Source organism: Lissotriton helveticus, chromosome 10, assembly GCF_964261635.1.
Source record: "Lissotriton helveticus chromosome 10, aLisHel1.1, whole genome shotgun sequence".
Taxonomy (NCBI): Eukaryota; Metazoa; Chordata; class Amphibia; order Caudata; family Salamandridae; genus Lissotriton; species Lissotriton helveticus.
The window spans coordinates 717797564-717821592 of record NC_136071.1 but is presented as its reverse complement, the minus strand read 5'-3'; the positions used below and the strand labels follow the sequence as shown (position 1 = coordinate 717821592).

Sequence of the window (24029 nt, the reverse complement as noted above, 5' to 3'; positions counted from 1 at the left end):
AGCGGGTGCAGGAGGCTTCACGTCAACCAGGATGCAAGGGTGGACGGCTACCCCAGCGCCGCACAGCTGAAGAGGAGCAGGGACCCGAAGCAAGAGCACACCAGAGGGGGGAGAAGACCAACAGGGGAGCACAGGGGGTGCAAAGCTCTCTCAGCCCGGCCCAGGCACCGCAGCACTCACTCGAGGTCGGGGTGTAGCGTAAGGCCGGAATCAGGCCGCGGTGCCCCCGGACCAGACCGCACAGCAGACAGCCCCCAACCCTGCCAGCTACCCCCACAGCGGTTGCGCCACTCACCACAGACAGCAGCACCAGGTGCCAGGAGACTCCGCCGTCCCAGCAGGGCTCCCCAGGCACACACAGCTCCGGAGGAAAGAGGAGTGGCCTCCCGACGCGTGTGCCCAGCGCCGGCCACGAGGTATGTAGCTCCACCGGGAAGCAGGTAGAAGTGTAGGAGTTCGGGCAATAGACTCACAGTGCCCCCCAAAGTCCAGAAATCCCCTTTTGGTGCGAGTGAAGTATGGATGCCTGCAGGATGGTGGCGGATAAGAGAGCTTGGCCGGCAGAGATGTATCAAACCCTATTTTGAGATTCGGTAACCTGTTATCAAATCGTAAAATGGTTTAGAGGATTCGGTATTAGGAAGGGGCATGTTAAGGGTGCCTCTTCCTAATAGCGACTCGCAGTGGTATGTGTGAATGTTCAGCAACCAAAATAAGGTTGCAAAACATTTACATTTTACCTCCTACTTTAAGTAGGTGGTACCCATTCGCACAAAGCAGGCAGTGGTCCCATGGACTACTCCCTACTCTTCCAAAAAATGAAGAAATAATTTCCATTTTTTCTTTTTGAAATGCATACTGTTTGCTTTTAAGGACAACGGGCTACAGGAAAGATCACACTGGACCAAATCCATTTTATCCATTTAATCAAACAGATTTTGAATTGATCCTGAGTTTCCAAGAATGTTAAGAAAAACTTTAACTTTTCGTTTTGGGGGTTACCTTCCTTCAGAAAAAGGGAAGTGAACAGACCAGGATGGAACTGGTGGAAGAAGTGTTGTGGGATGGGTCAGATGTAATCAATGCAGAGTTGTATAATACTCTGAACTCCGGTAGTTTCAGAAGGCTCATGTCCAATTTGGAATCCCAGTGGGCCGATTCTTGCATTTACCAGACTCATTAATCTAGTAACTTACACTTGGGAACACTTCCCAGATTAACTAGAAGAAAAAAGAGAGGTACTAATAATGGTAGAATGAGGTAGGCAAATTTCAGCCTTGTGGAGAGCATTACAGGTGGATAAACTTACATTTGTCCTAAGAGAAACTGAAATGTGGAGAGGAAAAAAAAGTACTCACCAGTGACTATAGTTCTCCAGCATTGCCATGTGTTCCATGCTAATGACCGTCCGCCCTGTTCACAAATACTCTTAAAGAGCTTTGAAAATATGACATTTTGTGCCTCAGTGTGGAGTTAGAGTTTGAAGGTTCTCCACCTCATTGACCAAAGTCTGGATCACAAAATCAGTTCTGTGGCAGTTTCAGTGATATATGAGTGTATATGTAATGTTAGCGTTGATTGCTGAGGGTTTCCAGCCAGATGGGAAATAATCCAAGCATATAAATCAATCACAGATGCAATGCTGAAGAATTATCTTTCCACAGATGCAAAAATGCACCTATCTATTCCGTTATCTATTCAACAATATGTGCTCAGATCTATCAGTTTATTCACTAATAATTTATCTAATCTATCCACTCAGTCGAATAATTTGTACCTCAGCCTAGTCATTTATCCAGTTGCATACAGTATCTCCCTGTTCCCCCTTGTTACTTATACATCCACTCACTTCAACAAACCATTTGGGTACATAACTCAGATATGTTTAGCATTGCGTTGGGGCCCTTCACCCCTAAGAAGCTGGTATTTTATACAACCTCATTAGGCCTCATTATTTGTTCACCGCTTGTTTATTTGCCAAATAACATACAAACCCTCATACGGGATTATTCCAAGAATCAAATCAGTATGTGAACGACTTAACGTTACCTGCAACACAGCCCCAGCAACCTCTTTATCTGAAATAGGCATGTCCGCCTGTCAGGACCAGTCAGCTGTTTTACAAACTGAGCATTCTGTTTGATTAAATGTTGACATATCCACATCTATAAGAGCATAATAGTAAACAATTAATACAATCAACAACAAAAAGAAAATTAAGAATGCATAATGAAAATGAAGGCCAGAAGACACTGAACAAAGTTGTTGCCTTTAATATAACAAATATCCTAACAAAGCAAACATGTAAGCCCTCTAGAGTGCAGGAATAGTGGTACCTGCCTCTGTGACAGCTTCAAAGGATATGTAAATGGGTGACAGACAATGACACTAACTAGTCATCCACACACCCACCTATATGGTACCTACTGGTCATACTAATGATGACTTGTAATAATGAACATGCTACATCTGCATGGATGGATCTTGACAATGTCACGGTCATATTACTGGTTTCACGGAGTGTGTCAATTAAAGTTGTGCTACCACAATAACAGACAAGTCATCCATAAAACCTCATATGCACAACACTACTACTATGAGTGAAAGCTATGGAAATAAGCAATGAACATCTGGTTTCCTAAAATTATGGTGCATGAGGTTTGTCCCAACATTAATCCTTCAGAAAGCAACACATGCCAGTAGAGCTTGGATAAACTTACCAATCGTTTAGAATCCTCCTTTTGCCTATAAAAAAACAGAAGTTGCCGTACTAAAAGAGTCAGGCTAGTTTCATGGGTAATGGACACATTTCCCTCTGATTGTGTCAACGCTGCACAGCGATCAAATTCACTTCTCTGAATGGAATACTAAAAAAGAAAAACACAAATATCAGACTAATTAGTTTTATGAAACTTAAATATTAACTGTGAAGGAAATGTAAATATACTACCCTAAAGACCCTGCCTGTTACTGAGATGTGCCCATACTCTTCAACTAAAACTGTTCACCAGTCCTGAGAGGTGCAGGTGTTTAGTAGAAGGTAAATATTTTCATGCACTCAGTAAAAGAAGTTAAAGAATTTCAGGTACTAAGTACCTTACAAGACATGCTCATCTAAAGCATTGACTAATAACACACCTCAAACGTCAGTCCTATAGTCCAGTAAAGTTGAACAATGTATTTTTTTATACATAACACTGCAATGTATAGTTATCATAATCAAATAATCAAGCACTGCTTTATGCTAGCCTCATGCCAAGGTATAACCAGAAAGATAAAGAAAATATGTATTTTAACACCTAGAGGAATGGAAAACCTAGTGGAGGACTGGACTCAACCCGGACCCGTCTACCTTCAATTTCTTCTGGTGGTGTACAAAAAACAAATTGGTGGCAGCAAGGCTAGGAGTAACAACCACGTCCACCCACACATCTCTCCTCCACTTGGAGAGCAGGCAGCTGGGGAGGGGGCAGTATTCTTTAGTGACTGTAAAGATAGTTATTTCCACCCACTACTATGGGTCCAGGGCAGTATGATTAGGTGGGGAGTGTCTTTGCTTTTATGCTAAATTACTTCTGTTCTAAGCTCAATTTTAATTATCAAATCTTTTCTTAAGCCTTTGGGGATTTTGTTTGAGATTGCATGCTCAGTACAGAAACTTAAAGTATGGAGTGCAGGGAAATGTTAAACCTGCCCCACCAGAGTTGTGCATTTATTCCACATTCCTATGTGACTATGGCAGATGACACTACACATGAAGACCAACAAATTGACGGACTACTTGACAAGAGACAGAAAAAGCACAATTAGACACAGCCGTCCTTCAACTCTACATTGAAGGACACATTTGATAAAAATGTCCTGTTATGTTGATTTGGTGGGATGTATTTTGTGAATGTAAGTTTGGGGGTTCCGAAACACTCTACTGGACATTGTGTTCACACCAAACTCCCCTAATTAATTTATAAGGTACAATAACTGCAGAATATGCATCAAACCAGCGTACTTAGTGGGAACACGCTCATCCATTATTGCCAATCATGTTGATCCATCACAGTTCAGTAAATGTTCAAGTCCAAGGCATTATCTCTACACATTATCTCACCTTGACTATCCGCACATCAATTAGTAGAATATTCGAACTATTGCAGTATAATTTTCTAATTGCTACTTCATGGTAAGTGTTCTTATTTATGCATCCTGGAAAGACCGGCAATGTAACAGGTTGATTTGTGCATTTTATCACTTTATTTAGCTCGATTTAATAAGACGGTGAGATTTTGCAGTATTGACTCTAGTTGTTTTCATGGGTTGCGGCATTAATCATTACGTCCAAATCCACTCTTGATCATTGTATTCGGTACGCTGTCCAACTTATAGAGACGAGGCACTCATTGAATTGGCATAACATAATTTAAGCAGCAAGCTGACCCCTTCTCCATCCATCAAATGCCTAATATATCAGATTAAACACCTCCACATTTGTTCGTTGTTAATGGCACAAGCTCTGTCGCATATTATCACACTATTATAAATAAACAGGACACAAGCCACAGTGAAACTTGGGTACAAATCAAGTACGTATCAGGAAATAATGGTTTTGCTTGCAAAGAACAGTTTAAAAAAACGAAATATTTTCAAATGCATGAGCTTGTCAACGTAGCCAAACAAAAATAACCTCCTCAGACATTAGGCATAAAACAGTTTATTCATAAATGTGAGCAATTTTCATATAACTTCATAACGAAGGACTGTAAACGACTGCGCTTAGCGCAGAGGAGTGTACAACGCAAAACAAAAACAGCCAGTCCTTATTGCAAAACAAGTGGTGAGGCAAAATGGCCACCAGGGTTTGAACCTTTTGTGCAAATAGAGGTGTTTCTGAGGCTTCAACCTGATCTTCTGGTATTCTTTCTTAACAGTTCGACAGCCTGATGGTTTTTAACTTGGGAGCCGATTAGGATGGCGGGTGGCGGAGGTCCTGTACATGCAATTAGGATGCCACCGCCACCGTGGCGGTGGCATCCTCTATTCCCAGCATTGTGGCGGGCGGTGCTGTGAATGCTTGGAATGCACGGTGTGCATTGTCATGCACACGGTGACAGGCACCGCGCGGTGCCTGCCACCTTGTCCATGACATTGTAGGGGGATACCCTAGGTACCCCCCCATGTGCACCCCCCACCCACCAATAACCTGGGGGCCCGTAACGGGCCCACAACAGCAAAATCTGCATGCCTTTGCCGCCACGGAAAGGCTGCTTCCCGCACCCATGCTAATATGGATTGCGGTGTCTAGCAGACACCGCCAACATATCTAGCCCCTTTTCCGACTGGTCGACTGGTCGACTAGTCGAAAACCGGCGGACGGTCTTTCCGTCTGCCGGGGTCCCCCGCCATACTAATATGGCGGGGGGAAATGGGTGGCTGGCAGAGGGAAATGTGGGGCGGATCACCACCGCCATGCGGGCGGTGCCGATCCACCCTACATCGTAATCAACCCTTTGGCCTCAGTCACAGCATTTCTTCATCTGCATGAAAGCCAAAAATAGAATTGCCAGAAAAAGGAAAATTTAAAATTCTCTGTTGAGCTTCTGTCTTCAAGTCCTTATGTCGGAGACAGGATGTAAGCAGCATGGCCCAAACACTATAAGCAGGTGGGGCTAAGGAATCGGCCAATGTGCTGATGAAGCTGATAGATACCATCATGCCTTCCTGAACGACTACTTAAAAATCCCCTGCCGCAATTGTTGAGTCCAAAACCTCCCCCGGTGGTAGAAAAAGATGCAGCGCAGAGGCAGGATTCGAACCGTTGGCCTGTGTGAGCCTGTACCACCAGAGGCACAAGATTTACCATTGAGACATAGCTCCTTGGTGAACCGTCACAGCAGCCAACAGAAAGGCTGCAACCAATATATAGGACAGTGAAGGACAACCAGTCCAGAACCCAGGAGTAAGGACAAACTACATATAAGGCGTCACCCAAAAGGAGACGGCAGATCCGAATAAGGGACCTACCGAATGCAGCATTGTCAGAGACTGCAACCGCTAGAGTGCAGGGGAGGCAAGAGACCTCAAGCGGTTGAAGAAGATAGAGGGCAAGGACGGGGGGTAGAATGATTTAGACCCACATCGGGCAACCCAGGGTAAGGGTTGTAAAGGACACATGGCATATGGGCCTACCGTCTAATCACAAGGATGGGTAGAGCAGAGCTGTGAAACAGAATGTAGCCTCGTGTGTCGGAGTGAAGAGAAGACATCACCCCGCAGAGGAATAAAGCCACCCAAAGGTAAGCGAGGCAAGAAGCCCCACATGAAAAGGTTGTCGCAGGTAGGGGGGGCGGGCGGGTGTTAAGGAATCTGCAGCTAGACTATGTCTCTACCAGATACATCGTTACCGAAGGTAAGTAACTTGTTCATCTGATAGAGACGCATAGCCGCAGATTCCTTAACTTAGAATAGATACCAAAACCATACCCCTAGAGGAGGCGGGACTGCGACTGAACCCCACTAAGGTCCAGAGGGAACCTAGTCGTCAATAAGATGACCAAAAGAGTGTCGCCAACCAAAGGGCAAAACACAGTGGGGACAAAAATGACAGTGCAGCTAACCACCAGACCCCTATGCTCTGAAGAGAGCGGGAATCAAGGGGAGGCTAGGGCACCACAGCCCATCCAGAATAACATGAAGACCCCTATATGTAGAGGGGATGAGAGAAGGAAAACACCAAGCCAGAACGCTGGTGCCGGAGCAAAAAAATGCAGAACTTCGAAAGAAGGCGAGCAAAGGGCCATGAGGATCCACGGGATTCAAGGTGTCGACAAGAAGTCAGCTATCCCCAGCTAAACAACTTGAACAGCGTAAAACACTGTTGAACCTGCTCCTGTAAAGATACAAAGGCAGCAGGATACTGACCCCTGCCCAGCAAGGGCAGATATGGTACAAAAACACACCCAGTAAAGAAACTGGCATGAAAAGGGAGTTCAGTACCTCGCAAGAAGTAGAACTGAACCTATGGGCCCAAAAGAGTGGTAAGTGGTATGGTGGAGAGAACGTGTACCGCCCCTGCATGTACCACAGAGGAAGAGTACTGCTGAGACCTTCGCCAGCCAGACATGTGTGAGAGCATTGAAAGGATGCCCATACACAACCAGAAGGACGCTCATATGCGGCCAGAGGGTGCCTGTTGTATCATACCAAAAGAGCACCAGGAAGCAAGACAGGACAGCCGAGATGCGCACAATAGCAAGAAGGCAACGGGCCACAAACACCAGAGAAGATCTGGTGATGTAAGAGGACAGGGCCAAGACCAAGGCAGGAAAGCCCGCACAAGCCATTAGGAAGGCCAGGGCGCAGAAACAGCCTCAAGAGGATGCCGAAACCCGGCCAAACACAGGGACTAGGGTACGCTCAAAAGTACCCGCATTTATACAGAAAGTGTAACTAGTCCAGGTTATAAGCAGCATCTCCCTCCGGTCCGGAAGAGAGAACAGTGCCCTCGCAGGACAATTAGAAGAAAAGACGAGCCTAACAAGGGAGTACTCGGGACCAACTCACGGGTCCTAGATGCCAGGGAGAGCGGAGTTCAAGGAGAACCGGCTCCAGGAGTCCGCCACAGTAAGAATGCCAGAAGAACTTTGAAATCCCTGCGGGTAAGCAGTCGGGTATGAGGAGCAAACTGCTGTGGAATAAGCCGAAAGGCCATAACAACGTACAACAGAGAAGCCCAGGGCAACTCCTTACTGGCGAGAACAACCCAGAAGGGGCTGGCGCCAAAAGACAGACCATGTGACAAAAAGCATGATACCAGGCTATGCGAGTTAGATACTAAACAGCATAGACCTAGACCAGGAGTGGAAGCACCACAGACAACAGAGCGATGCGACCCTGCAGGACACAGTAAAGGGATATATGAATCCCAGGGGGATACCCATAATGAAAACACCACATGAGCGAACAAAAGCAAATGCAGACACCTGCCACCAGCTAATACACCATATAGGGCAAGGGTCAATCCCTGGCAAGAAGGGAGGTCCTCTTGGCAAAACAGACAATCAGAGGACTGGAAACAAAAACAATCAGTCATACGGCTATAGAGACCATACAGAATACAGAGACACTAACTTTTCTCTGATAAAACCCAGGCCGTAAAGGAAGCCCCGCAACCAAGAAGAAAGTCAGTCAGTGATACAGCAGAATTACGGTAGCCCTGACAGAAGCCTGGAAATCGCCGAGTCCGCATGGGACCCATAAAGGTCTATTCCGTTAAACGGCATGTCTTGGAGGCCCTCCCCAATATTATCAGGGAATCGGCTATCGCGCATCCAGGCATGGCAGCGCAAAACCACAGACAGTGCAAGAGCATGGCTCACAGAGTCTGTGGTATCCAGGGAGGAGCGTATTGAAAAATGTGACATCTCTTTGACGTGAAGGACAAGACGGAGAAGCTCCGGACGCAATTCCTCCGGAATGGAAGGAAGAAGGTTAGTCATGGAATCCCAGAGTGCGGAGGACGTACGTGCAAACATGCATGTAGTGTTTAAAGTGCGGATGGCTGCACTAGAAGAAGCAAAAAGGTGTCTTTCACATGCATCCAGCCACCTAGATTCCCGGGTGGGAGGAAACAAGGGCAAAGTTGAGGAGTCCTGTAGCCCAAAAGGCGCCTGAATTACCAGGCCCTGGGCAGTAGGGTGGAGGGACACGCAAAGTAGATCCCCCGGGGCAGGACGGGGCCTACCAGCAATGGGCCGATCAACCGGGGCTCCACGGTAATGGGCTCGAGATGAAGCAGATCCATTAAGGGATCAGGCATGAGGGATACCACTGGAGGCTGAAAGCCGAGGATAGCAGCCGCACGGTTGATAGTCCGCGCATAGGTGGCCCCAAGCTCAGTAGTCACCCTCGGAGGGGACACAAGGCAGCCTGTAGGAGACGGTTGGAGACTAATCCTCCCAGTTGCCATAAAGAGCAGGGCTGGGGAAAGACCCGAAGGCCATGCCATACTAGGGACCTGCACCAGCAGACCCTGAGCAGGGGAAGCAGCAGCTTCCGAAAGGGCTTCAGCGGATACCGGTGTCACCAGACCCCGCTGAGGAGACAGAAGCGAGAAATCCGGAGGGAGATCAACCCCAGGCATGGACTCCGGTGTCAATGAATGGATGGACACCAAATGGATTCGTCGACAGCGGCGACGGTGGGCGCCGTGTCGGAGTCGACTGCCTCCACGAGGGACGCTACCACGACCGGCGTCGGATGATGCGTTGCTCCAGACGTGGGATCAGGCTTAGAGCTGGGTGTGGGATTGGACATCGAGCCAGGCTTCGGGTCCGACGTGGAGCCCAGCTCCAAGCCCGGCGTCGCTGACGCCGCTTCCTCCGTCCCCGCAGGAAGCCGCACAGGGCTATGCGTTGACTGGCGGTGTGAGCCTGAGGTAGAGCCCGGAGTCGCCGATGCCACTTCCGCCATCCGCGCAGGAAGCCACACAGGGCTATGCATTGACTGGCGGAGTGTGCTAGAGCGACTAGGATGGTCTGGGCCACAGCATCACCTCGGCGTCGGAGTCGGTGCACATAACCCTGGTCGGGGAAGGATCCGCCGATGAGGGCCCGCCTGAGTACCCTCCGCCTCTGTGGGGCCCATGGGCGCACCAGGAAGAGAGGGGGACTCAAAGTAGGCCTGAAGAGCCCGGAAGTAGGCCTCCATTTGGGCGTGCGTCGCTCCGACTCCTGGAAAAGGTGGGTATGGAGGAGGTGACCTCCAGGTGCCCGTAGCTGACCCCTTACAAGAGGAATGGGCACCAGTGGCACGCCTACGGGAGGTGGACCTCACTGGACGCTTGTGGCTCCGCTTACCTTTTTAGGGTGCAGGTCGTGGGAGCAGCCTCGAGAACGAGCCCCCTCTGGAGAGGTAGAGAGGTGACAAGAAGAGGCTGGGTCGGATAGCCGTGCGGCCAACAGCTTCATACGGCGTTCCGGTAGGGACTTCGGCTTCATCTGTTGACTGTCGCCACATTGTTTGCAATCGTGGAGCACACCAAGGCACCACATGCAAATAAGGTTCGGATCAGTGCCAGACATCTGACGCGCACAGGCCTCACAGGCTTTGAACCCGGAGGGCATTGCACACTGTTCTGGTACGACACCAACGGCGCCAAGAAGGCCCAAAACTAGGCTAGGGAACTACTGGTTTCCAGGATCCGCATCGTGACGCAGAAAAGAAGAAAACTGACGTTGTCGCGTCAGGGTGGTGCATATATGGTACCACTGACGTCACGTCCATGGACGGCATCAGGGCAGAGCAGTACGGCGCCGCGCGCAGAGGTGCTGATGCGCACAATTTTATGGACCAGTCTGACGCCTGGGGATATTCTAAGTTAAGGAATCTGCGGCTAGACGTCTCTATCAGATTGTTCTGTTATAGCTGGCAAGTTAAAGCAATAGCATTGGTTGTTTTCATTGCAATCCCCAAAGTCCCACAAATGTCCCATTTAACAGTGTCCATCCACTTACTTTTGTCCTCAGAATGGAAAGTGGAAGCTAGAGAACTAATTTGCAGAAACTATTACTGAATCTGGTTGAGAATCCGAATGGAGGTAATGTGGACCAAGATATGGAGGTTTGTATTTTTCTTTTGCTGCAACCTGCCAAGTGCAGTTAGCTGAAGCCAGTGTAAGAAGCAACGCCACTGCAGGTTCTAATATTTGTGGTACCAGAAGTAAATGTGGCCTCAAGGAACAGCAATGGAGTAGCATTTTAAAAATGACCAAATAGATCCATTAAGGAGTTCATAATGGAATATAAACCTTTGCAGCTCCTTGAACACCATTTAATTGAATGTAACAATGATGTTAATTGGTGAAATTCTAGGAGAAAGGAGGAGAAAACTTCAACTTCGGACTGAAGGGAATGAAGAATGAAAACAAAATTATGTACGACCATCGCGAGGAGCTCACTAACCTCTTCTAAAATATCAAGAGGGAACGGTTGCTTACCTATGATCCTAGTTCGTTTACAGAACCCTCACCATAGTCGTAACCACTAAATAGTCCCACATGTGGGCGGGACTACTCAGTGAGTGAGACTACTGATGAGGATCCCCTGGAACAGAATGATGCTTACACTATCTGGAGTATCCTGGAGTGCTAAATATTTGTCTAGAAATAAGAGACTTTCTCAGGTGCGACTTAGAAGGGGAAGCTGATAAGGGTGGCAGACAACAACCCACTGGGTGAGAAGCTGTAGGAGGTGCTGGATCCAATGGTGCAGCAGGAATAGAAGCAGCAGATGAAAGCATTGTAATGTCAGAGCTCTGAAGGCCGTGAAGACCGAAGACAGGCAACCTATACATGCACATTAAAACATTAAACTCTATAACACCTTGATTTAGAGGTATTGTGAACTCATCTTTTCTACAGTTTACAAACTCATTATGAAAAGATCTGATTGCTGTATCCAATGGGAACAGATGTGGGCTTCGGTGTTGTTTTATTTGCTGGCTTGGATGTCGACCGGAGACTTGGGGAAGTATGCAACTTTTATATCATTCACTGACTATCATCCACTTTTTGCAAGAAAGGGAGCACTTGGGTTCCTCACACCATAACCTCTCTATGGTACACCTTCTAAGGCAACCTCTTATGATGGTGGAGCAAGTTAAGGTAGAAAGAGCGCAAAAAGCCCCCCCTCTATGTCCTAGGACATTGCTGAAGTGGAATCTCAACACATACGCTGGGTCTTTCTGCAGGCAATGTTCATGTATCTTTGCTCCATTTTTCAAATTCTTCTTGGATAATTTGTGACAAAAAAGACACTCCTTCAGTAGATTATAATAAAGTAGTCAATCGTGTGGATCTCTCTCTACCATCTTCCTAACACAGGAAGGGCATTTTATAAAGATAAATAGAAAAATGTTAATGTAAAAAAATAAAAGGAAAAATATATCACTCCTGACAAAAGATGTTGAATGATGCTTTTGTACGGATTGGAAAGAATTTACAAAGGGAAACAGGCAAAAAGGTGTAAATCATTGCTTCAGGGGTCTTGTTACAAGGCGGGGGGAAAAAACAGGATTAACTGTCATTGACAGAAATGGGTGGGTTACTGGTGTAGTCTTCTTTCTTTAAGGAATCAGGTGAGTTTTCTAGCAAGTTATGGCTGCAATGCCTGTAATTTCTCATGTTCCCCTTGATAGAATGTCCTGAAAGAGTTTTTATAATCACTTTCATAAGAGTACTGATTTTTCACAATTAAATTAACTTATTTGGCAGTTTTTAAGAAATCATGTGAAAAACTGGCAACTATAGACTGCAGATAGGCTTTCAAATTTCCATGTTTTCTCAAAATTTGTTTCTCTTCTGAAACTTTTTTGTATATATATTGTTGTTTGAAAAAATTGCTTTGGGGGCCCATTTAACATCAAGTGTATGAAGGGTCTGTTCTGCCTCGGTTTCTGGTTTTGGAAAGAAGACTGGCAGATCCAGTGTTGGATTTCGGTAAAAAGGAGAGATGACCTTTGGTAGGAATTTTAGATTTGTTCATAGTCAAACCTTTTCTTGAAAACCTGAAAATAAGGTTCCTCAATGGTGCATGAATTTCATTAACTCTTCTATGGAAGTTCAAGCTACAAGAAAAGCTACCCGCAAAGATAGAAACTACAAATAACACAAATGCAGGGGTTCAAAAAGTGTGGACATCAGTCATGTAAGCACAACACTTAAGTTCCATGATGGGACTGGTGGCGTTTGTGATGGAATAGCCCTCTTTAAACCTTCCATAAAGAACAAGTTACTTACCTCCGGTAACAATATATCTGTCAGAGACATAGATTAGTTATGGATTCCTCACCTTAGAATTACCCCCAGGCGTCAAACTGGATACGGAGAATGTTTTACTCAGCAGTACCCCTGCGTGTCAATAGGTGGCGTTGGTTGACTTCGAGTTTGTCGCTGGCGTCGTGGTCGCCGGAATTATGTGCGGTATCTACTTAGAAGCTGCCCTTGCACGCTGACGTCATGTCTTTACAGAACATTCCACGCCAAAAGCGCAGAGCCATGCAAGACACGGTACCCAAAAACTAGGGCCCTTACCCTAGAAGTAAGTTTGCAGAATGGGGAGGATTGATGGAGCAGTGAGGAATCCATAACTCATCTATGCCTCTTACAGATATATTGTTACGGAAGGTAAGTAACTTGTTCATCTGAAAGAGACAGTTATGGATTCCTCAACTTAGAATAGATACCCCAGCAATACTAACCCCAGTGGTGGGTCTGCAAACCAAATTCACACCAGAAAGTCCTGGAGAACTGAATGGTCGAAGAAGCCGTCTCTCCGGACTTGGCTGTCCAGGCAGTAGTGTTTGGTAAACATGTGCAGTGAAGCTGCCTGGCAGATGTCAAGAGGGGGGACTCCACGTCCAAAAGCAGTAGTGGCTGCTGTTGCCCTGGTGAAATGGGCATGCAACCCCACTGGAAGTTCCTTTTTCGTCAAGGAATAGCAGATCTTGATGCAAAAAACGACCCATCGGGAGATGGTTTGTTTTTGCACGGCCCGACCTTTCTTGGCGCCCACATAACCAACAAAGAGCTGGTCATCCACCCGGAATTGAAGGATGCAGAAGCGGAAAGAAGGAGGGCAAAGTGATGGTCTGTCCTATATGGGAAGAGGTAACCACTTTGGAAAGGAAAGAAGGCCTAAAGTGGAGGACAATTTTGTTCGGATGAACAGCCAGGAAAGGAGACTTAGAAGACAGGGCTTGTAGCTCACTCACCCTGCGAGCAGAGGGATGGCATCAAGAAAGGCAGTTTTAAGTGTCAAGAGCCTGAGAGGACAGTTATATAGGGGCTTGAAAGGAACACACATAAGATAAGTAAGAACCTGGTTCAACTCCCGCTGGGGCATCATGAAAGGAGTTGAAGGAAACACGTGAGCAATGCCCTAAAGGAAGCAATTTACAACAGGGGACTTGAAAAGAGAAGGCTAGTCAGGCAGTCGAAGGAAAGCCGAAATGGCCAAAAGATAGCCTTTGAGAGTGCCCAGAGCAGAGCCCTGCTGGGCCAAAGAAAGAATGAAGAGGAGAACCTCTGAAAGGGGGGTAGAAAGGGGTTCCACAGCCTTTGCTGCACATCCTTCCACAAACTTGTTCCATCTACAGGCGAATACCGTTTTGGTGGAGGGACGTCTGGCTTCCAAGATAACATTACAGACTTCTGGAGGAAGGTTGAAAGCTGTGAAATGTCGCCGCTCAATCTCCACACAAGAAGGTGGAGGCTGGACAGGTTCAGGTAGAGGACTGTCCCCTGGTGCTGCGACAGAAGTGCCCCCCCCGAAGAGGAAGTCTGATCGGAGGATCGATGGCCATGTTGATAGTTCGGGATAGCAGACTCTTCGTGCCCAATCTAGGGGTCACAAAAATGACTTTAGCCCGGTCGCACTTGATCTTCTTCAGCACTCTGGGCAGAAGTGGCATCGGTGGAAAGGCGTATAGAAAACCGCAACTCCACTCGCACCGAATAGTGTTGCTTTGGAAATTCCAAAGCACAGAACTGCTGACATTGTGCGTTCTCTTCAGTGGTGAATAGATCTAACCAAGGCTCTCCCCACTGCTGAAAGAGACCTTGCACCACCTCCGAGTGAAGACACCATTTGTGATCCGTCATGCACCTGCGGCTGAGTCCGTCCGCCCTTTCATTCACAGAATCTGCCAGGTGTTGAACCACCAGGGCTATGCCCTGATGTTCCAACCATGTCCAATGGCGGAGAGTCTCTTGACATAGGGTCCACGACCCCACCCCACCCTGTTTGCTGCAGTATCACATGGCGGTGAAAACCTGCACCACTCTTTCCAGGACAGAGGGAAGGAATACCTTTAGACCAAGGCAAATCGCTCGAAGCTCCAGAGGGTTGATATGGAGCCCGTACTCCGCCGGAGACAGAGGTCTCTGATCTCCGCCCCTTCCATGTGGCCTCCCCACCCCAGCAGCGATGCATCTGTCACCACAGTGAACCCTAGTTGGGGAAGGGAGAGGGAACTGCCATTGACCCAATCCCAGTTTGTTAGCCACCACTGCAATTGCCGTGCAGTATCTGAACGCAATCGGAAAGATTCCCCTGATGCTGTGCCCACTGGAACTTCAGGTCCCACTGCAGAGCCCGCATATGCCACCTGGCATAGTCCACCAGCAGGATGCAGGAGGCCATGAGGACCAGTAGCCTCAGGGTCATTCTGACCGAAACCCGGGATAGATGCTGAAAGATTGGAATCATAACCTGAGTATCCCGGACTCGCTGTTCGGGAGGATAATCCCAAAACTGTGCTGTGTCCAGAACTGCTCCGATGAAAAGGAGCTTCTGAAAGGGAATCCGGTGAACCCCAGAGAGTGCAGGAGGTCGGCCATAGTATGGAGGTGGGAGACGACAGCCTGGGGTGAGACCGCCTTCAACAGCGAGTCATTGAGATAGGGGAAGACTGGAACCCCTGGTCTGCGCAGATGAGCTGCGACCACCACCATCACTTTTGTGAACACCCGAGGGGCATTGGTAAGGCCGAAAGGGAGCATTGTAAACTGAAAGCGCTTGTGGCCCACCATAAACATTAGGTAACGCTGATGGGCCAGCAGGACGGGAATGTGAAAATAAGCGTCCTGCAAGTCCAATGCTAACATCCAGTTTCTAGGGTCGAGAGCAGACAGAACCTGAGCCAGGGTCAACATTTTGAACATCTCCTTCCGGAGGAAGCGATTGACGTTCCGGAGATCCAAGATAGGACGCAGGCCGTTGTCCTTCTTGGGCACCAGAAAGTAGTGGGAGTAACAACCACAACCTACTTCTGGGGCAGGAACGTGCTTGATGGCTCCGTTGGCCAAGAGAGATGTAACTTACTGTTGGAGATGGGGCAAGTGATCCTCCGACATGCGATGGGTCTGAGTTGGCATGGATGGAGGGGTAGTCTCGAAGGGGAGGGAGTAGCCCCTTCGGACTATTTGCAAAACCCACCTGTCTGACGTGATGTTGAGCCAGTGTGGGAGGTGATGGCGAATCCTGCCACCCACAGGCAAAAAGTGGCCCTGAAAGGTCAAACTAGGAGGGCTTGGAGGCTGCTGCAGAGGGGGTGCTGGTGGACTGGCCCTCCCGCTAGCCCCCAGATCCACGACGGTGGTTCCGACGTCCACGGCCGAGCAGATGCTGGACAGCTTGCGCAGGCCTGTGGCTCTGGGTGGAACGTGGTGGGGCACCCCTTCCTTAGCCACAAAAGGGGCGAAAGGCAGACCTTGCTGGGCAGGAGGTGGACGAGAGGCCCAAGGACCTGGCCGTAGCCATGGAGTCCTTAAAACGCTCAAGCGCGTGGTTCGCCTTGTGACCAAACAAGCAACGCCATCAAAAGGCATGTCCAAAAGTGTAGCTTGGACATCACTCGCAAAGCCAGTAGACCTCAACCACGCATAGCGTCTAAGGGCTACCGACGTGGAAATCATCCTGTCTCGTGGGTCAGCGGTGTCCAGCCCAAATCGGATGGCGAACTACGCTGTCTCTCTCCCTTCGGCAACTGCACGAGAGAGCACGGCCCGGGCCTCCTCCGGGCACTGTGGCAGCACCTGCGCAACCGTGTCCCACACCGAGTGGGAGTAACAGCCCAAAAGACATGCGCTGTTCACCGACCGCAGTCCCAAGCTGGAGGAAGAAAACATCTTCTTCCCAAGGTGGTCCAGCTTCTTGGATTACCTATCAGGTGGTGTGTTAGGGAATGCGCCCTTGGAAGTCGAGGCTTGGACTACCAAGCTCTCAGGGGTAGGGTGGTGAGAGAGGAAAATGGGGTCGTCCAGGGCCTGTCGTGCAATCATCCCAACCACAGAAGCATCTGTGTTGGGTTTGGACCAAGTGCCCGAAAGGATGTCCGTGAGGGCCTCATCTAACAGCAGCAGGGGCTTCGAAGAGGCTGCTGCTAGGTGAAGCACTTCGGTCAGGAGGTTAGTCCTGACCGCCACCATTGGAAGCTCAAAGTTTAAGGCCCCGGCCGCCCTATGCAACACTACTGCGTAAGATGCACCCTCCTCCGTAGCCACAGTAGGGTGAGAAAGCATGCCAAGGCTTGGGGAGGTGTCCAGACCACTGGCATCACCCAACTCCATCAGTTGCTCTAACTGGTCTGCAAGAGCGTGCACAGACCCCTCTCAGTCCTCCTCACCCTCTCCTGGTAGCCACTCAGGGTGGTAGGAAACATCAGGGGAGAACATGGGTACAAAAGTTCTCTCACGATTACACTCTTCTGGCGAACTGTTCCATCTGGAGTCGCTTTTTGATGTGAACAAAGGTGCGGATGAAAACTATAGTTCCTTTCACACCAGTATTTCATTGGTCATTGACTCGCTTGCCTCTCTAAAAACTCGGTTCTTTAGAGGTAGAGACTCTGCTCCTTGGTTCAACGACGATCTCAAATCTTTAAAACTGGGTTGTAAACAAGCAGAGAGAAAATGGAGACGCAATTACAATGAATCCTCTAAAGAAATATGGAAAACTAAGATTCTTGCCTATAAAAATCTCATTAAAAGATCTAAAGCTGACTACTACTCCTCTTTGATTTGTAACACCGCCAATAATTCTAGGAGTATCTTTAACATCCTAAACAGCGTTACCAACCCGGATTCGTGCAAGAATGTGATTGTCCCGTCCCAAGATCTCTGTGACAGTCTTGCCATATTCTTTAAAGAAAAAATAGACCTGATTCTTAAAGATCTGGACATCCCCCTTGACAGTGACTCTCCCCCTGAACATGGACCTGTCCCACCGGTTAACCCAGTACCAGATTCGGCTTTGGAAAAGTCATTGCTCAGGTTCCTGCCGCTTACTTTTAATAATTTCTCCAATATAGCGAGAGGGATTGCTTCCGGCTCTCCTTTGGACCCGGTCCCCCCCAAAATTTGGAAGGTATTTGCAGATGAGTTTTTCCCCCCACTCTTTCTTATCTTCAATCAATCCCTGGTGACTGGTACCGTCCCTGCTCACTGGAAACGGGCGTTAGTCTCCCCCTTGCTAAAAAAACCCTCCTTGGATCCTGAGTGCTCAAAAAACTACCGGCCCATCTCACTGCTGCCATTCCCCGCCAAGATAGTTGAACGGGTGGTTAGCAACACTCTTTCCACCCACTTGGAACAACTTCTATTACTTGACGAGGATCAATTCGGCTTTCGGCCTGCCCATGGAACCGAAACAGCCCTCATCACCGCTATGGATGAACTTCAAAGGCGTGCAGACAGAAGTCAGGCATCTTTTTTGATCCTGCTCGATATGTCTGCCGCCTTTGACACAGTAAATCATAAGATCTTGCTGAGGCGGTTGTTTGAGGCAGGAGTGAGAGACTCGGCATTGCGTTGGTTCCATTCTTTTCTGCAGGACAGGCAGCAGGCAGTTTCAGTGCCTCCTTTTCAATCATCCTTTTCCCCGGTCATGCATGGAGTGCCTCAGGGCTCCGCCATCAGCCCTATTCTTTTTAATATATACCTCAGGCCACTAATCTCGCTTATTAAAGGATTCGGCATTCAAATTGTTAATTATGCCGATGACACGCAGATGATTCTCTCCTTGGAAGGAGAGGAGTCCATCTCTGTGGAGGTCCTACATAACTGCCTAAGGAACACGTCAAGCTGGTTAAAGGCAAACTCGCTTCAGTTTAATGCCGGGAAAACTGAAGTACTTTTCAACGCCGGAACGAGGATCCCTCGACCATTTCCTAACAATTTCTGGCCCCCGGAATCCGGCTCCACCGTACGGCCTGCGGATTCTGTCCGCAACCTAGGGGTCATGTTGAACCATGGGCTCAGTATGGACACCCATGTACAGAAAACATCGGCCTGTTGTTTTGCCATCCTTCGTTCACTTAGGAAGGTTCTGCCCCTCTTACCCCTCCATGCTCGTGCCCAAGTGGTTAGATGCACCATCCTGAGCAGGTTGGACTATTGTAACGCCCTCCTGCTCGGGTCCCCTGAGTATCTATTGGACAGACTCCAAAGGGTTCAATCTGCGGCGGCTAAATTGGCTTTGGGGCTGTCCAGGAGATCTCATAGACCTTCTGCCCTGGCAAAACTACATTGGCTTCCTCTTAGACCGAGGATCCAATTTAAGGCCCTTTGTATAGTTTTAGGGCTCTCCACGGGTGCGGTCCTGCCCCTCTAAGATCCAAGTTTGTTTGGTATGCCCCTACCAGACAGCTTCGCTCATCTGATGCTAAACTGTAGTCGTTCCCAGATTTAGGAAGGTCAAAGCTGGTGGTAGATCCTTCCAGGTGACTGCCGCCAGACTCTGGAACACTCTCCCCATCGAGATCAGGGCTACCAACAAACTTCTGCAGTTTAGGAAAAAGGTGAAAACCTGGCTTTTCCCTGGCTAGCCTTCTCCCCCGGTTTTTTTGCTGTTTCTGCTTCTATTGGGTTCTGTTAGCGCCAGGATGCCTGCAATGGTGACAGCCGCGCTTTACAAAGTCTTAAAATAAAAAATAAAATAAAGTTGGCACCGGTCCCGACGTCGGCCTGGCTCTGTGTCCTCATCGAGTGGGAGGCCGGGGGCGACACTGGCTGGGGACACAACCGGCGTCGGAGGTGGCGGGGTGTCGTCACTGGATTTCACTGGAGGAGGAGTCACAAGGTAAACCGGCGCCCATCCGGATCCAGGCCTGGATCCTTGGGGGCCCTGCGGCGCCAGAGTCAAAGCCACTGGCATGGAAGGCCTAGAGCCCCCAACCGAGTCTGCAGGGCCGTAGGGCACGCTGGCGGATATGGAATGCAAGGCTTCGTAAAAGTTGCAAAGCTGGGCAGGGGTCGCTCCGGCTCCCGGAAAGGGAGGGAAGGGTGGAGTCAACCCAACAGGCTCCACGGGTGGAGCCGGACAACTACCTTCTCCTTCCTGCATCACTTCGGCCGATAGACAGGGAGAACGCAAAAAGCCTTCGATGACGAGTGGTGGTTCCGAGACAAGTCCCGCGACCTCCCTCTCAACCGGGACCTCGAACGGCACGGAGCGGACTGCCGGGCCTCAAGAAGCTTTCGGGACCGCTCCCACAAAGAATTTGGGTGCATGGCCCAGCAGTCGGAGCACCACTTTGGGTCGTGGTCGCGCTCCAAGCACCAAAAGGTACAAGAGGAGCGGGTCCGTGACCGACATCAATTTGCGACACGAGTCGCAAGCCTTGAAGCTGGACCAACGTGGCGCATCCCTTTGTGCACCAGGAGTTGAACGACTCAAAAAAGAGGTTGACAAAAGTCGCAAAAACGGAGTAAAAAAGTGACTTGAGGAACCGCTCTCTCCAGATCTGCGCTGGCTGGCGCTGAAAAAGAAAGAACTGACAACGGCGTGCGAGGGCGGTGTCTAAGTAGATACTGCAAGGTAGATACCAAGGTTTGGGTCCTGTATCTGTACTGGCTTGGACCACTGAACTATGCTAAACAAACAAAGGGGCCAGACAGATTTGTTTTACAATTTATGATCCCCAACAGCAAGTAATTCTGGAGGGTCATCTATTTTATTTTAGTTTTTTGTATTTTAGGAAAACATTTAGATGTTTAAAATATGTCATCAACAAAACAGTCATCAGACAGTGAAATATACATACAGACAATAGAAATGTGCAGACATATGTACAAGTGCTATACAAATGATCAAAAATGAATGCTATACATTGACACACGTAACACCAATCAATGTTGAATCAATTACCTAGCAAGACTTAAACATTAGGAACCAGTCCTTTCTATTGGGTACAAAAAGACAAGCGGACCTCTAGTCACAGAGAGCTGCCTGCCTGTCTGGCTGAGCCAAGGATAAGGAAAACAAATTTACAGGGTTGCACAACAAGGGATAACACTGTATAGTTCTCAATGGTCCTAGCGGCACCCAAATTCTTTTTCCGAGGCCCAGAGTCAACGCGTTTCGAACCTCAACGCTAGTAAGGGTTCTACTCAGGACACGGACTGGATGGAGCTGAAACTGCAAGTGATAATAGTGAGGAAAAATGGTGTAAGTGTTGTGTACTATTGTGAACTAGAATAGAATTGAAAACTCAGACTCATAACTCATAACTCATATCGCAAAAGGAAAGTGAATAATACCTGGGAATGACGGTTAATTGTCACTTGTAAATGGTTGCAAAATGATCAAGCCTTGATCTCAGTCAGGCGGAAGTTGCAGTGTACTAAAGCACCTCTCCAATATCGTAATTCTGAAATTCTCAAACCAGACTTTGATTCTACTAAGCAACTGATGGGGACGATGGATGTTGCGTCACTTTATACGCAAATCCCTCAACAAGACGGACTCGATGTTCTTGAAATATATCTGGAAAAAAGGCCGCTACCGCACAGGGTCCCAACGGAGCTACTTCTAGCCTTCGCAGGACTTGCGTTGAAAAGAAACTACTTCACATTTGAGGACGATTTCTTTCTACAGGTGAAAGGATCAGCAATGGGCTGTCCTTTTGCCCCTGAAATGGCTATTCTGTACATGGGGCAATACGAGGAGAAGTTTGTTCACAACAACCCGTATAAATCAGATATTCAGCAGTGGCTGCGATATATAGATGACGTCTGGTGCGTTTGGAATGGATCAATAGAGGCATTGGAGGCGTTCCATATTTGGCTGAACAATCGCAGTCCTGACATCAAGTTCAGCCTCACCTATAACTCCAAATCACTACCGTTTCTAGACGTTGAAGTTAAGGCCACGTCTGACGGGCTTGCATGCTCCCTGTATCAAAAAAAGACTGACAAAAACAACGCCCTGCATTTCAAAAGCTACCATCCTAGGAGCCTCAAGAACAACCTGCCCTATGGACAATTTCTTAGGGTCAGAAGGAACTGCTCTAGAATCCAAGACTTCGATATCCACGGCCTAGCCCTGGTTAAAAAATTACAGGACAGAGGTTATCCGAGAAAGCTTCTCAAGCATTCGATGAAGAGGGCAAGATGGACACCCAGGGAGCATCTGCTTGAAAAAAGACTCAGACCGCCAACTCAACGCATGGTGTGTGTGTCTACATTCGGACCACACACACACCCCCTACAAAAAATCATTCGGAATGCGTGGCATCTAGTTGAAGAAGTGCTCCCTGATGTAGGACCGCCCCTCTTTGCACTAAAAAAGAATCGTAGTATAGGACAACTGATCACCACAACAAGACCACAAAAGAAGCGGGATACCCAGAGTACAATATTTGGCGCAAATCCAGTCAAAGGCCACAGAAAATGTGGCACTTGCTCGGTGTGTAACCTTACAGTGAAAGGCTCGCTATTTACAGATGGTAAGAAATTCTGGCGGCATGATGAACACACAAATTGTAAAACCAAGTACGTGGTATAGGCCATCTCATGCCCGTGCGAAAAGGTGTACATCGGCAAAACTACACAAGAAGTCAGACAAAGAATAATCCAACACAGGTCCAGAATCAACAACAAAATACTTACTGCTCCACTAGTGGCCCACTTTCTACAGAAGAATCACAAGGCGGATGAACTTAAATGGACTGTGCTCTCCGTTATCAAAGCAGGGGGAAGTGGGGATCCAGACCTACGCCTCTCTCAGAGGGAAGCGTATCTAATACTGAAATTCGATACTGCGAACTCAGGTCTGAATGACCTGTCAGAATCAAGCAACCTCTGATTAGCACGAGATCTATGTCCTTCTACTGTATACTCAGAATCTCCCTTCTCTGTCCTTGCACTTTGGCAACAATGTCCGCTGCGTGTTGGGTTCTGTCGTGCTCTAACAAGTCTGAAAGTCTTTAGCACACGCTGTTAATCCTGGGCCCCCTCCAGTCAGTCGCAATGGAGTTGTTCACTTTCAGCTATCACTCAGGTGCACTACATGTACCAGAAACCCTGGTGGTACACATGACCTGTAGTGTTTCCTTTAAGCCAACTCCACACGCGCTCGGCTTGCACAAGCTGAACGCCGCCCGTGAATGCAGAAAACTGATCACCCCAACCGATCGTACTACGAGTAAGTCTGACCACAATTTCGAGCGCTGCCGTGCGGCGCGGTAAGAGCCAGAACGGGCGGGGTCTTTGATACCTGGTTTCCTCACTGTTTCAGAATCATCGACTTTGCTGATGAACATGTAAACGAGAGCGAATATCGAGCCCCGGCGCAGGGCGCCTTCTTAAACTGTGAGTTTCAAGAAATACTGAGCCTATAATGGGTTCGGCTAACCACGAATTGTGATACATGTGTAGACTTAACAGCCTTGAGCAAGCGTTAAGCGTGGACACAAACGCTATACCTCCACTTTCTTTCTAGGTTAGCGCCAGCTCAGACTCGCCCCCAAAAAACCACCAGCTCTGCCAAGCACAATTCAAACTCTGCTAATTTGTGCGAAAAACGCCCTCCCAAACAGGTAGGCTTTTATTTAAACAAGCGCAAACCGATGAATTTGTGTGAAATTCGATGGTATTGATCTCCCTCCTCATCTGGTTTCAGAATTACGATATTGGAAAGGTGCTTTAGTACACTGCAACTTCCGCCTGACTGAGATCCAGGCTTGATCATTTTGCAACCATTTACAAGTGACAATTAACCGTCATTCCCAGGTATTATTCACTTTCCTTTTGAGATATGAGTTATGAGTCTGAGTTTTCAATTCTATTCTAGTTCACAATAGTACACAACACTTACACCATTTTTCCTCACTATTATCACTTGCAGTTTCGGCTCCATCCAGTCCGTGTCCTGAGGAGAACCCTTACTAGCGTTGAGGTTCGAAACGCGTTGACTCTGGGCCTCGGAAAAAGAATTTGGGTGCCGCTAGGACCATTGAGAACTATACAGTGTTATCCCTTGGTGTGCAACCCTGTAAATTTGTTTTCCTTATCCTTGGCTCAGCCAGACAGGCAGGCAGTTCTCTGTGACTAGAGGTCCGCTTGTCTTTTTGTACCCAATAGAAAGGACTGGTTCCTAATGTTTAAGTCTTGCTAGGTAATTGATTCAACATTGATTGGTGTTACGTGTGTCAATGTATATGTGAGAAGTTGGCCTGATGTGCAGTGTTCACTATTCTAG

At 48.1% G+C, this 24029-nt stretch overlaps 1 protein-coding gene across 5 annotated transcripts in view; it reads right to left on the bottom strand.

Moving 5' to 3' along the window:
• The window catches only part of UBE3C (ubiquitin protein ligase E3C), a 1115457-nt gene that overhangs the window by 894826 nt on the left and 196602 nt on the right, over positions 1 to 24029 (bottom strand). For all 5 annotated transcript variants that reach the window (XM_078663264.1, XM_078663263.1, XM_078663265.1 and 2 more), the window contains exons 5-6: positions 2721 to 2867; positions 2050 to 2165 (exon numbers count right to left, since the gene is read on the bottom strand). In XM_078663264.1, the coding sequence (XP_078519390.1) occupies positions 2050 to 2165; positions 2721 to 2867 (263 nt within the window). The remainder of the gene's footprint in view (positions 1 to 2049; positions 2166 to 2720; positions 2868 to 24029) is intronic.